At 36.1% G+C, this 13,926-nt stretch overlaps 1 protein-coding gene across 1 annotated transcript in view; it reads right to left on the reverse strand.

Moving 5' to 3' along the window:
* Positions 1 to 2,135: 2,135 nt before the first annotated feature.
* The window catches only part of LOC121427534 (golgin subfamily A member 6-like protein 22), a 28,895-nt gene continuing 17,104 nt past the window's right edge, over positions 2,136 to 13,926 (reverse strand). The window contains exons 6-14 of the mRNA XM_041623978.1: positions 13,223 to 13,408; positions 12,451 to 12,532; positions 11,397 to 11,681; positions 10,649 to 10,742; positions 9,108 to 9,194; positions 8,445 to 8,522; positions 7,055 to 7,220; positions 6,427 to 6,560; positions 2,136 to 5,770 (exon numbers count right to left, since the gene is read on the reverse strand). Coding sequence (XP_041479912.1) covers positions 5,390 to 5,770; positions 6,427 to 6,560; positions 7,055 to 7,220; positions 8,445 to 8,522; positions 9,108 to 9,194; positions 10,649 to 10,742; positions 11,397 to 11,681; positions 12,451 to 12,532; positions 13,223 to 13,408 — 1,493 coding nt within the window. The 3' untranslated portion in view covers positions 2,136 to 5,389. The remainder of the gene's footprint in view (positions 5,771 to 6,426; positions 6,561 to 7,054; positions 7,221 to 8,444; positions 8,523 to 9,107; positions 9,195 to 10,648; positions 10,743 to 11,396; positions 11,682 to 12,450; positions 12,533 to 13,222; positions 13,409 to 13,926) is intronic.

Here is a 13,926-nt window from a genome sequence, read left to right on the forward strand (position 1 = left end):
TCTAATGCCACAAATTGAAAACAAATATTTGATTAAAATAAAGTGGGCCGATGATTTGAAACTTTGAAGGAAGAATTTTAGATCCAGGATGAGAGTAAAGAAGGATGAAAAGGCAGAGTGAGAGCGGGGAAGAAATGGAGGGAAAATCGAATGATCGACAAATGAACTGATGAGAGATCAGGGATAAAAAATGGATGTTTGTGCAAGACTGTCCTTGACATCACAGTTTCGCATGTTGCATCTCAACAAAAACACCCACTTTCTGAGAACGCATAGAAAGGCCTAAAAAGCATTATGTGTTGACATCACAGTAAAGAACTTAACCATTGGAAATCTGTGCATCAGACCATAAAAACAATTATTGATGACAGTTTGTCCTCCAATATGTCTGCCTCTGGATTGCCCAAATTCACACAATCGATTTGTAATCCATGGTTTATGCACATTTTCATACAACAATAAGGTCTATGCTTAATTAAGCAGGTTAGATAAAAAGTCCAAAAACGAATACACGTTTTTTATTTTAGCATGCTTCCTGTTACCAAGGGTACATCATTAATGGGCCTTTGTTTTTAAGTAATGAATCTGCTGTTTATATTAATTAATTCAAATAAACAGTTGGCTCATTAATGCAGTAATCTTAGTGACCCACAACATGCATTCATTACCGAATGCTTCTCAATGCCAAATTCAGAGTGTAATCTGCATAAACCATGTTCTTAAACCAAGGATTCACCTTTTGAATTTGGACCATCAAGTACAGTTTGTGTTAAATTAGACCGTTACCTGCTGGCACCAGTGGTCTATGCACAAAGCCTATGGAAATCTAAGAAGTCGTTATCAACGGGTTTAATACCGATATGTAATTTCATGAATGTGTTTACACCGACACGATGTAGTTGTAACAATGAAAGGGCCAAGAGAAATAGAAAATGACTAGACTGGTCGTACACCTGAAAAGCTGTTTGCATCCTGGTTGGTACGGTCGGACTCTTGGACACAAAACAGATGAATTTGGGATCCTTTAGTTTTTCAAAACAATGGGGGTCCAACAAACCCAACAGATTTGTTCTACATTCAGATTTCAGAATTTACAATAATGTACTCAGGGGAAAAGGATATTTATTAGGATTAAATTGGGGTTGACTCTAATGCCACAAATTGAAAACAAATATTTGATTAAAATAAAGTGACATGAAGAGAAATATAAATATGTCTTTATTAATATCTATGATTTATTTCATACACATAAATTCCTTATTACACAATTTATACAACATACAGAAAACATTTACAAAAACTAACTTCACATAAATTAGATTCTATCATATACACGTATATTCAAATTTACTATGAATCCAATGCACTTGGTCTATCTTTTTAATAGGCTTTAGTGTATCTGGTAATATCAAATAAATACAAATTATAACATTTACTCCATGCTTGTTGATCACACACAATTGCTCATCTGTTACAAGCTTCAAATACAAGATGGTTTTTATGCACTTGGTGTAATTAATTTTATCCACTTGGTCAGATGGACTTCTCAGATTATCCAACACCATTGGCCACATTACGTCGAACCCCCGTTTGGAGAAAGACCGCAGTTCAGATTGCAAACTGCGGTTCTTTACCCCAATTTTCAGTTGAAAATCTCAATAATAACATTTCCAAGCCCCGATAAACCCTTCTAGGCCAGGTAATCCCCATTGTCTCAATTTCACCTCCACAGGCCAGTAAATGAGCGTTGAGCCAAGGACGAAATGACAAACAACAGTTGTGCTATTACGTAAGACTTCTCTGCCTGTAGGACCTTCGGAATGAAATTATTGTATTCGATATTTAATCACGTTTTCAAAGGCATATTGTATTCAGAAATCCAATGTTAGTCCATTTTCAATTTCGAACGAAGAAAATTGACCTCGAAATAAGGTAAGTAAGTAAATAAAATCGCGTCATGCTTTGCGCTCGGGCTGTTGTGTTATCTTCGGACCGAGGTCAAGAAACAGGTGTTTTGATACTTAAATTGCTTGGGGCAGTTGGTTTGTCGTCGGAGAAGAGAATTGATGAGGGAAATTGGGGTATAGTGTTCTCAAATGGAGGTTTTCCTTAGGAGAGTTCTCAAAAGTTAGCTAACTATGCCCCATGGGCTAATTTAGCCTCTATGTGCCATTGTCATCAAATGATGCATTTTATCCCATGGGCCAAGTTAGTCCTTCAAGAATTTGGGCTAATATAGCTAAATCCAGCTGGACCACTATCAATTTGGTTATATTACTGCCCGGTCCAAACATCACTTGATCTTAACTTCATATAGTCTAATTGCCCAGATGGTCTATGAATTATTCTGCAGTTTGTCAAATGAAAATTTGGTTGACTAACAGTTCATCTAATTATATAGACTTAGTACTGTTAGACCAAGTGGATACTAGAAAAAGAGTGTATAGCCTACATGGTAATAAGACTAAGAGGTAAATAGGGGAAGAAGCAATTATACAAAGTACAACTGGTGAGTAGACGAACTGGTTGCAGATGAACTAGGATCAGATGGTTCATCACACCAAATGGGTGTGGACCAAGTGGCAATTAACCTACAGAATAACATATCAGTTTACACCAAGTGTAACACCTACTAATCAAATTACCTTGATAATATCACTATTTACATGTACATGTAAACAATTCAGATGATGACAATATCACTTTGGTTACAATAGTTTGGAAATGTAGTACTAAGACAAATTATTGGAGGGACAAGTCATGGCTCATCCCTCCAAACCTTTGACGGATCAGAATGTTCTGGCTTCAATGAATGGTGGGCGCTTTAATACAAAATTGGACGGATTTTGGCACCACTTGTAGCAAACACATTTCAATAAATAACTTGTTTTCTTTTTAAGGCTAGAATATCAAATATTTTGCACCAAAAATTAGCAAATTAAAAACTGAACCACCTCTGTAAATTCAACTGTCAACGATTCTTCAAGTGACCATCAAGTCAATATCATTTGGTGAATTTATTGTGAAGCACTTTGCATTTTTGGTATCAAGCTTTTTATCAGTTGTATGACATTGCTCCTCTAATGTAAGCATAAATTACAACAGCCAATACATACAACATTTTGATTGATTTTTGGTGAAAAATGCTTTTTGGTAATTTACAACCATGTTATCTGAAGCAAAACCACTAGATTTACCCTGTAAAATCTGAGAACGTATGAATATTAGCATAAAAATGGAGGTTGCCCCCATTAAGAATTAATATGACAGCCATGTCTATTGATGTCTCTCATGATTTTTTTTTCAAGAATTGAAGAATGGCAAAATCTCTCCAACCAATGTAAGGCATACCATGGAAAAATTATAGCTACTCAAGCAATTGCTGGTAAACTTAGCCAAAGTTCCTGTTTATGTTTTAAGGAATAGCACCTCTTTGATCAATGAAAAAATCAATCTGACTGATGTGATGAGAAAAATGATTCTTTTTCCACAATCTCAAGTTTTACCCGAAAATGGCTCAAATCTAGTGATTGTTAAAATTTTCTTATGAATGGAAAAGCACCTCAGCATGAGGAAGAAATGGGGAGTATTTTACTACTCACTTGTTACATTTTTGCTACCTACAATTAAACTACACCAGCTATTTGGCTAGTATTCAGTCAATTTGATCCTTTATAGTTTGTCACTATGGCAAATTTTTTGTGATGGAAAGTTGATCAAAAACTCATGATTCTTTACCAAAACATGAGTTCTTTGTCGAGATAATCCCTGAATCATTTTTAATCACACCAGCTGAAGTTAAAATATGCAAATGATGATATTACTATTAAACTGATATCATTATTATAACTATTACACCAAATGTTTAGTGCAATGTATAAATTTTCCACAATTTGAATATAACAAAATGAAATAAAGTGATAACTTTATTTCAACCACTGAAAACCTAGCTCAATGCCCAATCTTAATCTCTTTTCTTTCCCCCAAAACATGGCCATCCTATTCCTACCGTCGATCAGGGTTTAAGAATTTCATGACACCGGGCTACACCGACACCCTAACTCACTTGTCCAGGATTAATCTTAATCATAAGTTCTTTCTTTCCAAGCACCATGGCTTTGCTACTACTACCATCGTTTAGGGGTTGAGAATTTCATAGCTTTGGGCTATACCAACATGCTCATTCATAGTCCAGAATATGTGAATCTTAAGTTCTTTCTTCCCTAGCACTGTAGCTATCCTACTCCTACCGCTGTGACCAGGCTACACCAACATCCTCACTCGCAGTCAAGGATTAACCTGACGTTTAAGTTCAATCTTTCTTAGCATCATGAAAATCCTATTCCTACCATCATGCAGGGTTTGAGAATTTCATGACCCCAGGCTACACCACCACCCTAACTCACTTGTCCAGGGTTTATCTTAATCTTAAGTCTTTTCTTTCAAAGCATGACTATCCTATTTCTACCATCATTCAGGGTTTAAGAATTTCATGACACCAGGCTACACCAACATTCTCATTCAGAGTCCAGGATTGATCTAAATCTTAAGTTCATTCTTTCAAAGCATCATGACTATCCTATTCCTACCATCATTCATGGTTTAAGAATTTCTTGACACAAGGCTACACCCAGAACTTCAATCACTTTTCCAGGATTAATCTTAAGTTCTTTCTTCCCTAGCACCATGGATATCCTATTTCTACTGATGCTCCAAGGATTGAGAATTTCAGGACACCAGGCTATGCCAACATCCTCACTTCAGTCAAGAATTAACCTGAAAACTGAGTTCTTTCTTTCTCAGCACCATGGCTCACCTATTCCAAATGAGGTTCAAGGATTAGGAATTTCAAGGCCCTGGCTTCATCAACATCCTAGCTGACATGATATTTTACATTTTACCCTGGAACCCTCTTGAGTTGGATGGGAATAATGGAATGTCTCTGTTTTATAACATTTGAAGGCAGATTTCTTGTCTAAATTGTAGAGAAGAGTTATATGTCGACTTGGTGAGATACACAAGTCAACTTATAAAAAGTTGTATGGCAACGTGAAAAGATACAATATCAGCCAAGTCAACTACAAAAAATTGTATGTTGACGTGGCAACAAGATACACTATCATGCCAAGTCGACTAATTAACAGCTGTATGTCAACTTGGCAAGATGTCTATTTCGCCTTGTTGACATAATAATATGATTATGTCGACTTAGCAAGATAAAATATCGCATCATTTCGTCAAGCCGATGGCACTTTAAAGCTTCTTGATGTTTTCAACATTGAGATAGGTAATATGTCATTGACCCAATATCGTCTATTTTCAAAGTTTCAAAGTCACAGTAATTTGATATTATCATCATATCATGTAGCCTACCTAGGTTAACCCATGCTCACTGTCCTGGATTAATCTGAATCTTGAGTTCTTTCTTTCCTAGGACCGTAGCTATCCGATTTCTACTATCATTCAAGCTCCCACTCCCACTCGACCCTACTTGCCTTACCCCCTTACTCCCCCCTGACTGCCCCCCTCCTCCACCACTGCCCCTCCTCATCCCACTAGGGGGATTCCCCATGGGGCTGGTCGGCTGGTGGGGAGAGGAGCTGCTACCGCCCAGGCTGAGTTGGGAGTGCGATCGTCCGCTGCTGGTGCTGTTTGCGATGGACGTCCCCCTCTGATGAACAAGAAGCTGCTCCCTGGCCTTGCTGAGAGCTTCCGTCAACTCCAACCGCTCCTCGCACTCTCGATGGACGGTCTCCTGTAGAAAGGCAACCTGTGTAAATAAACATAGATCAGATTCCTCTGTATCAGTCATTGATAATGAGGTGTTGAAATTGACACTGAGATTAACTATGTTTTAACTAGTTGAAAATGTTTTCTATTGTATTTTCGAAGATGTCATAGTGTTTAAGAAGATAATTGGGAATTGGTATATTATCTTTTTAAAGACAAATGTAGATAGAGATGCAAAACTTATATATGTTAAATCTGGTCTGTTAATTTGATGGAAAGGAAAATAAATGAACATTAGAATAAGAATGAACAAAGGTTGGATTGGAGAAGCTTGGCCCCTGTCCTTGTTCCTTTCTTGGTCAGGCAAGACAAACCTAAAAGAATAGACTCTGGGCAAGCTATAAATCAAAGTTGATAGCCATAAACCAAGCACCGCACAACCACTCTATATCTATTCTTAACATAAAGAGAGAATGAGGTATTCTTCTCAACAGGGCATTAGTGCAGTGGAGTCCTTTCATCACAAAGGATTAAACTCTTTTGCAAGTCACACTTCATAATACCATACACCTTAAAACCCCAAATTCATAACTTCAATGAAATCTGTTGGTGTTTATAATGAAAATCTAGAAGATTTTCTGCTTTGTTTGTTTTCTCCATCATCCTTAAACCAACAGTAGAATATTTGGAACATACCTCTTCTTTGCTCTGATCTAATTTCTTCTGAAGTTCAAGTTTATCTCTCTGTGCTGACGCCAGGTCTTGTTCTGCTTCCTGTAGCTCGGCTCTCATTGCCTGAACCTCACCCGTATTACGACTATCTCCTTCAGCTGTAAGAAAAATGACAAATATGACATCAATACTTCATGTAGAGCCAAGGCAGTATCTCTAGATGTTCCACAGCTTTATACACTGAGGTTGTCAGATTATTATTCATTTGCTCGTTTGTTCATTCATTCATTCGTTCATTCATTTATTCATTTATTACCGGTATTTATTTATTTATATGCATCTTGTTTTGCAACTACTCAATGGATAGAGAGAAAGAGAAAAAAAGATGGAAAGAGTAAAGAATAAAAGATATTTTATTCTATAATAGCTTGTATTTTTCAAATGTTGACAAAAATTCAATTATTTGGCTTAAACTTTAAGATGTCAAAATGGTTAATAGTAGGTATTTTTCTTAAATTAGGCTTGATAAAAACACTAAGATGTGATCTGAATATGAGTTTATACATATCACCAAGCCAGGTAAAATGCCAAGTAAAATTACTTACAAAATCAATGCTTTCAATTAAATTTCCGGCCCTGAAACGTTACTCACCAAGTTGTTTCCTAAGTTCCATTGTAATCCTCTGTAAGCTATCAATCTCTTCTCTCAGTCCCTTTTCCTGATCATTGGATATCCTCTTAGAATCAGATAGCTCCCTCTCTAGACTGTCTAGTCTAGCTTTCAATGAGTCTCTTTCGCGTTGGATGTTGTTTTTCATCTAAATACAGATAGTAACATATAGACAGATAACACCTCATCCTTATATGTTGCAAAGAATATCTATCTTAACATATGATTGAGTACATGTATATGTGACAGTTACACATTGATTGTTAATCCTCTTGTTGTTAATGGACTATACTGTATGTTGGAATGCTTCCATCGTTAAGTACATGTACATTTGGAGAACATAAGAATAACTATTGATATAGTAGAATGCCTTAATGGTTATATCTATGACCAATCCTGATTCTGATGTTCACCAAGTTCGGCAAGATTGTCTTGGGGGTGTTGAAAGAAAATATTTGCAATCAAATGCAAATTTCTGTTTCTACTTCACATTTGATATATTAGTTGTAAAAATTGACAAAAATGATTGGTGGGCACATCGTGGTCTAGTGGTTCTGACTCTCGCCTTTAAAAAAAAGGGCCGTGGGTTTGAATCCTAGCCATGGCGTGGTTTCCTTCAGCAAGAAATTTACCCACATTGTGCTGAACTCGACACAGGTGAGGTGAATGGGTATCCGGTAGGATTTATTCCTTGAATGCTTTAGCACCTATATGGCGGCTCAGCTACAGCTGGGTTAATAATACCGTATCAAGCACAGTAGGGTATATGCAATTATAATAGCTGCGCAATACAAATGGAATATATTATTATTATCATTAATCCTCACATTTTATCACAGACAAAATTATCGGGATACGGCAAATATGCGAAGAAGACTTTGCAGGGATCCAGCTATAAAGGAATAATATGGCTTTCCCAAAGCCCAATTGTCTTGTCCATGATGAAATGCGACTATTTGCGATGAATAGACACTTGCAGGAATTCCTGAGGGAAAAAGCTTTCTCTTGACTTTTGGTAAGGTTCCTTGATAAAGAAATAGCTCAGTATACCTACTTTTCACAAACTGGTGACATTGGTTGATCAGCTACATTGCCATATAAACAGTCACTCAAGAATGTTGATGTTAAAAATTACAAGGTGGAAGTGATATGAATTAATTTGGCATCTCTCATTTTCATACATTCAGTTCATGCGATACACAAGAGGAATTTTCCAAAAGTAAACATCTGCTTAATAAGAAAAGAATACGGTGCCTTGACACAAGCCTAACACCAAACCACAACATTTTCTCTTCCACAAGTCTTGTGGGTAAGCTCGGTAACTTGAATGTCGTCATTTATAATTTTTATGAACAAACGATCAAAGACTTACCTTATTTTCAGCACTACTGAGTTCCTGCTTGTATTTCAAAATCAATTCATCATTTCTCTGCTTCTGAATTTCCAAGTCCTGAGGTATAGAAAATACCAAGATATGAAGTATTTTCCATTAAAACAACATCAGCAAAAATCTTGAGAATGATAAATAACCACACAATAATATTTGATTAAATTCATAATGATGATGAGTTATTAACAAATAAAAGAGATATGTGTGATTGGAGATAAGTAGATAGAAAATACACTGTTTCTGAATTGAATATCGCTGGTTTTTTTCCAATGTTGTCCCCAAAATCAAATCAATTCATTGCATGCTTCTATAGAATGCTGGGCTTCATATTTCTTACATTTTCATGGTAATTATAATGTATCAATTAATTCTTTAAAATTCATTACATTTTTGCATATTACACTTTTCATTTCACAACTCAATTAATTTTTCGACAACTTTCTGAATGATTTGACATGTGGCATTCTATAAGAGTGTGGTCTAAGTTAGCCCAGGTTTAACTAAACCATGGCTTGTCAGGACACCACCCATTCTATCACCTAGAATAAAGCAAACTTTAAGTTTTATGGAATGTTGTGGTCACCGGTAGCTCTAGTACGGTAGTTAATAGGATAACAGTATGGTCTTGAATAGATAATAACTCACCACTTGAAATGATTTTTGCAGTTTTTCTTCAAGACTAGCCATCTCCTCTGCATGCTTCTCCCTCTCCTTTGATAAACTTTCATTCAACTGAAAAAAAAAGACGATAAAAGAAAGGTTTTCAGTGGTGTAAAAGACTCTCTTACAGAAATTAGGGAAAAATTTTCTCACAAAACTTTATTGTACCATAGGACTGTACAGTAAAACAAATGGTAAGTCCTATCTCAACAAGAGTCATGGATGCAGGAATTCAAATTCTTTCCTCCAAATTCAAAATGTTTGATAGGTCTGGTATTGGTATCAAAGACCTAAAAGAATGGGTAGCAGGCAGAATTAGTATGTCATGAGCGCTGCTGAAGAAAATGAAACTTCAGCTGAAGCCAAGGAAATAATTTTATTTCCTTCTTTTTAATATAATAGTTGCATTTTGTATCCACAGGCAAAAGTGCTATATAAATCCATCTTTTGTTAATAATATTGTCGTATTTATGATTATTATTATTAATGTTATTATTATCATCATCATCATCAAGATCATAATAATCATCATCATCATCATAATAATAATACTAATAATAATAATTGGTAATTATGTTATGCCATCTATCTAGAAATAATCTAATACGAGGCACATTGATATTGTAATTATTACCCCAGCTTTAGCTTAAGCAGCCTTCCAGCACTCAGTGCATTTCAAGGAATTAATCCTGCTGGGTACCCATTCACTTCACCTGGGTTGAGTGCAGCACAGTGTGGATGAATTTCTTGCTGAAGGAAACCATGCCATGGCTGGGAATCGAACCCAAGTCCCTCTGATTGAGAGACAAAACCACTAGACCAAGATGCCCCAATCATCATCATCGTCATCATCATCATTGTCATCATCATCATCATAATTATCATCATCATCATCAACATTATCAACATCATCATCATTATCATTTATTTTGATTATTATTATATCAATTGGTTTGTCGGGAAACCTATTCCTACTGTTCAACAATCTTAATTGGTCAATGTTAAGTTACAATTATTGACTATTAATTAATCAATTCAATTATGAAATGATATCAGTATAGAATAAAAATAATGAATGTTTTCATAGTGCAATGGACAGAATACTTCTTGAGTTGAAAGGTGTTAATCCATTCACTGAGGTGAAGTAGTGTTGAATGGATCATTTCATCTTTCACTGAATGAAGTATTCTGTCCATTGCACAAATGAAAAAAACATTATTTGTTTTATAAGACACCTATAAAAGGATTCTTGTAACTTAAAATTTATGAATTTGGACGAGTGCATTCAGTGTGAGCATGGTCTGCTGTTTGTCGCAAACATACATGTATGCAACAGTCAATACAAGCTCCGCACACGAGTGCCGGTTGTCTCGGCAGGCGTGCAATGGATAAAATCATATGGATCCAAAATTGCACAAATGATGACATCATTGTAAAATGGTCTGAATGATCGATGACAAGGATCTGTCTAGGTATCATAGAACTGAATCTTAATATTGTAGATAGATAAACTTGCAACATCTCACCCTTTCAGGCCATCCATCAGCTTCTTGTATCCTCTGAGCAAAGCTCTGTTTGAGTTGTTCAATCCGATGTTGATGGGACGCCACCATCGATTCTCTGTGTAATGATGTCAAGATAAAATATGAATATCAGATGATCATAATCTCGTTATCACATTCAATCAGTCATCTCAGTGTGCTAAAAAATAGCTGGCCCTTATGTACTTATAATAGCTGGCCCCTGTATTTTACTGAACTTACTACATCACATGCTTATGTATAATTTAATTATCAGTCTTTGTCAGTATTATTTATCTCTTGAACTATCACATATAAAATGTATTAAGTTACATCTTTGTTATTATGTGAACATGTATTGATTCATGAATAAAATGCAGAAACTCCTGCAAAAAAAATCTCTAAGCACTGAACATTTTAGGTGGGGGGGGGGGACTACAGCCTACCTCCAGGCTATTTCTGTACCTTTCATCTCTCAGTGCAGAGCAATCCCTCCTGTCATTATCCAAAGCCTCTTGTAGCTGTCTCATTTCTCTCATGAATGCCTCCAACTTATACTACTTATTTTGGATAGGGCTTTATTACTATTCCTTTCATCTCTAAGTCCTGAGCAATCCCTCCTGACATTATCGAAAGCCTCTTGCAGCTACCTTAATTCTCTAACTGATGCCTCCAATTTAGACTTCCTTACACCCTGTAGCCAGTCCCCCCCCAAAAAAAAAACCTCCGAACACAGCAGTGTCCATTACTATACCTTTCATCTCTCAATGCAGAGCAGTCCCTCCTGGAACTATCCAAAGCCTCTTTTAGCTGTCTCAGTTCTCTTGCTGATGCCTCGATCTTCGTGTTTAGACTGCTCTCCACCTTCCTCTTCCGCTCCGCCTCGCGCTCCTTCAGCTCTCCGAGCTCCCTCTGGTAATCTTGGGCCTCCTCCGCCCGGCAACGCAGCTCCTCCTGGAGTTTGTTGATGCTGTTGCTAAGGAACTGTTCATGCTTGGCCCTCTGCCGCTGACTGTCCTCCACTTCTTGGGTCTTATTTCTTTGGGCAAAAATAAAGAACAATTATTACTGAAAATTTAAGAACAACAAAATGCTCAATACTTTCAGAGTTAGAAAAAAATAATAAAATAATAATAAACACAGCATTTATTATGCGCCATCTATCTAGTGAACTATTCCGAGGCGCAGAGGGATTGGGAATTACAGATAAAATAATTTGTATATGTATGGGTGCATGAATAAATGAAATTAGCTAACAATATTTATCAAAAATAAGAAGAAAACAGATAAGATTTTAGGTATTCTTTAAATGCTTCAAGTGATTCTGCTGATTGGATCCTGATTGGAAGAGCATTCCAGAGAGATGGAGCTGATGAGGCAAATGCCTTTTCTCCCAGAGTTAAATTCGTTCTTTGTACATTTAGCTGTTTATTAGTAGAAGATCGGAGATTTCTTAATAAGTGAGTGATTGGTTGATTGATTGGTTTGAATAAACTTATATCACTTAAACTTATCACTTTAATTGTTACAGTGATGTGGCAGTTCTCATTCTACAGAAATTCTGATCATTCTGAAAATAATTTTTCATCGTAATTCTTTCTATCGTAAATTCACATCAATATCTATACCATATAAAAATCATCGACTCTAGCAGTGAAATCACTTGGCCCAGTAAAAATAGCATTCAGGAACCTTTTCAGAGAAATTGGCAGGAATTTCTCTGCAACTTTCAAGCTACATATGCATTGCAGTCAATGCTTCATTACATGAATTTTACAATAAAGAAATTAAAAACAAAATACATTTACCTTAAAACCTCTTTGAACTGAACAATATCTGACTTGGCTGATCTCAACTCGACTGTAGCTTTCTGAAGCTCGTCTTGTGATTCTGTGGGGGTCAAAAAGGTCACATTCCAGTTAAAGCCATACAACTGTTCACATTAAACATAGTCCACAAACTTACACGGACAACCTGCCAGAAAGGCCAGGTCGTCTCTCCTGCTCTGCAACTCTACTCGCCGACTCAATTAAGCCAGCCTTGCCATTTCTCATTCCTCAAACCTCTCAACTTTTCTGGTTTACAGTTCATTTCATAAAAGAATACTATACCCTACGACCTCAGATTTCTTGCCTCTCCACTTCACTTTCTACCTCTATCCACTTTGATTAGTCCTTTTAGAACTCACATGGTGTATCATTGACAGCTTCTGCAGAGATTAATGTTGTTAGCTAAAACATAGTGGGATTGAAAATCTTATGTCACCAATTCCCTGATTTTTTTTTCAAATAACATAGATATTGTAAATTTTTAAAAAATAAATCTCAAGCAATCTTTGAGAATTATATTTTGTTTTTCATTCATATTGAAATGAAATCATGAAGTTGTATGCAAAAGCTATAGCATAAACATTCCATATGACTTACTATCAACAGAAAGTCACTTTGTTATAAGCTACTGAAATGGTACAATTTGATTAGTCAGGAGTAGATTTGGCATAGAAATTCGAACATTTATCAAAATATCTTAAGTTTTGAAACAGGACCAAGTTTAGTCAACTCAATCGGAACTACATCTCACTCTGTTCTCTAGCCTCGAGCTCAGCGCAGCGGTTTGTCATCTGCCTGATTCTGTCTTCGGCTTCTTGTAACCTTTGACCCTGAGTGCTGTTTGCTGCCATCTGTTGGCGGGCATCAGTGAGTTGAGACTGGAGAGAGGAAGAGAGTTTCTCTGCTTCAGTGGCTCTTGATAGGATGCCATCAACCACTGCAAAGGAAGAAATTATATATAATTTTCAAGCTAAGTTGGAGTTGGGGTATAGAAATCTAATTTCAAGAGGAAAGGTTGAAACTACTTGTAATCCAGGAGTTTTATCATTACACCTGAATGCTTTATTAAAAACAACAACAAAATTTAATCAAAATAATTCAGGCTTGCTTGAAATTATATTCATTTCATTACCACATATTTTCTCTTGGTGTAGCTAACATAGGAAACAACACGTGTGTGACCACACTATAAACAGATGAGAATTTTTCAGTATATTTCTTTTTTGTTCTTCATTTGCTCATTATTCTGTATTTATACATTTTCCTGAAAAATTGTTTGACAGATACTACTCATTTATGTTTTTAATAATTTTTTGTCAGTTTTGTTCAATTTTGTGAACATTTGATTTCCTGTAGTTAAGCAAGTACCAGTGTTTATCTTAAGTCCATTTGGTACTGAATTTTATTGACAATGACGGTAGCTAGTGTCTTTTACCTGAATGTTTGGAAAACATG

This window comes from Lytechinus variegatus, chromosome 14 (assembly GCF_018143015.1).
Source record: "Lytechinus variegatus isolate NC3 chromosome 14, Lvar_3.0, whole genome shotgun sequence".
NCBI lineage: Eukaryota > Metazoa > Echinodermata > Echinoidea > Temnopleuroida > Toxopneustidae > Lytechinus > Lytechinus variegatus.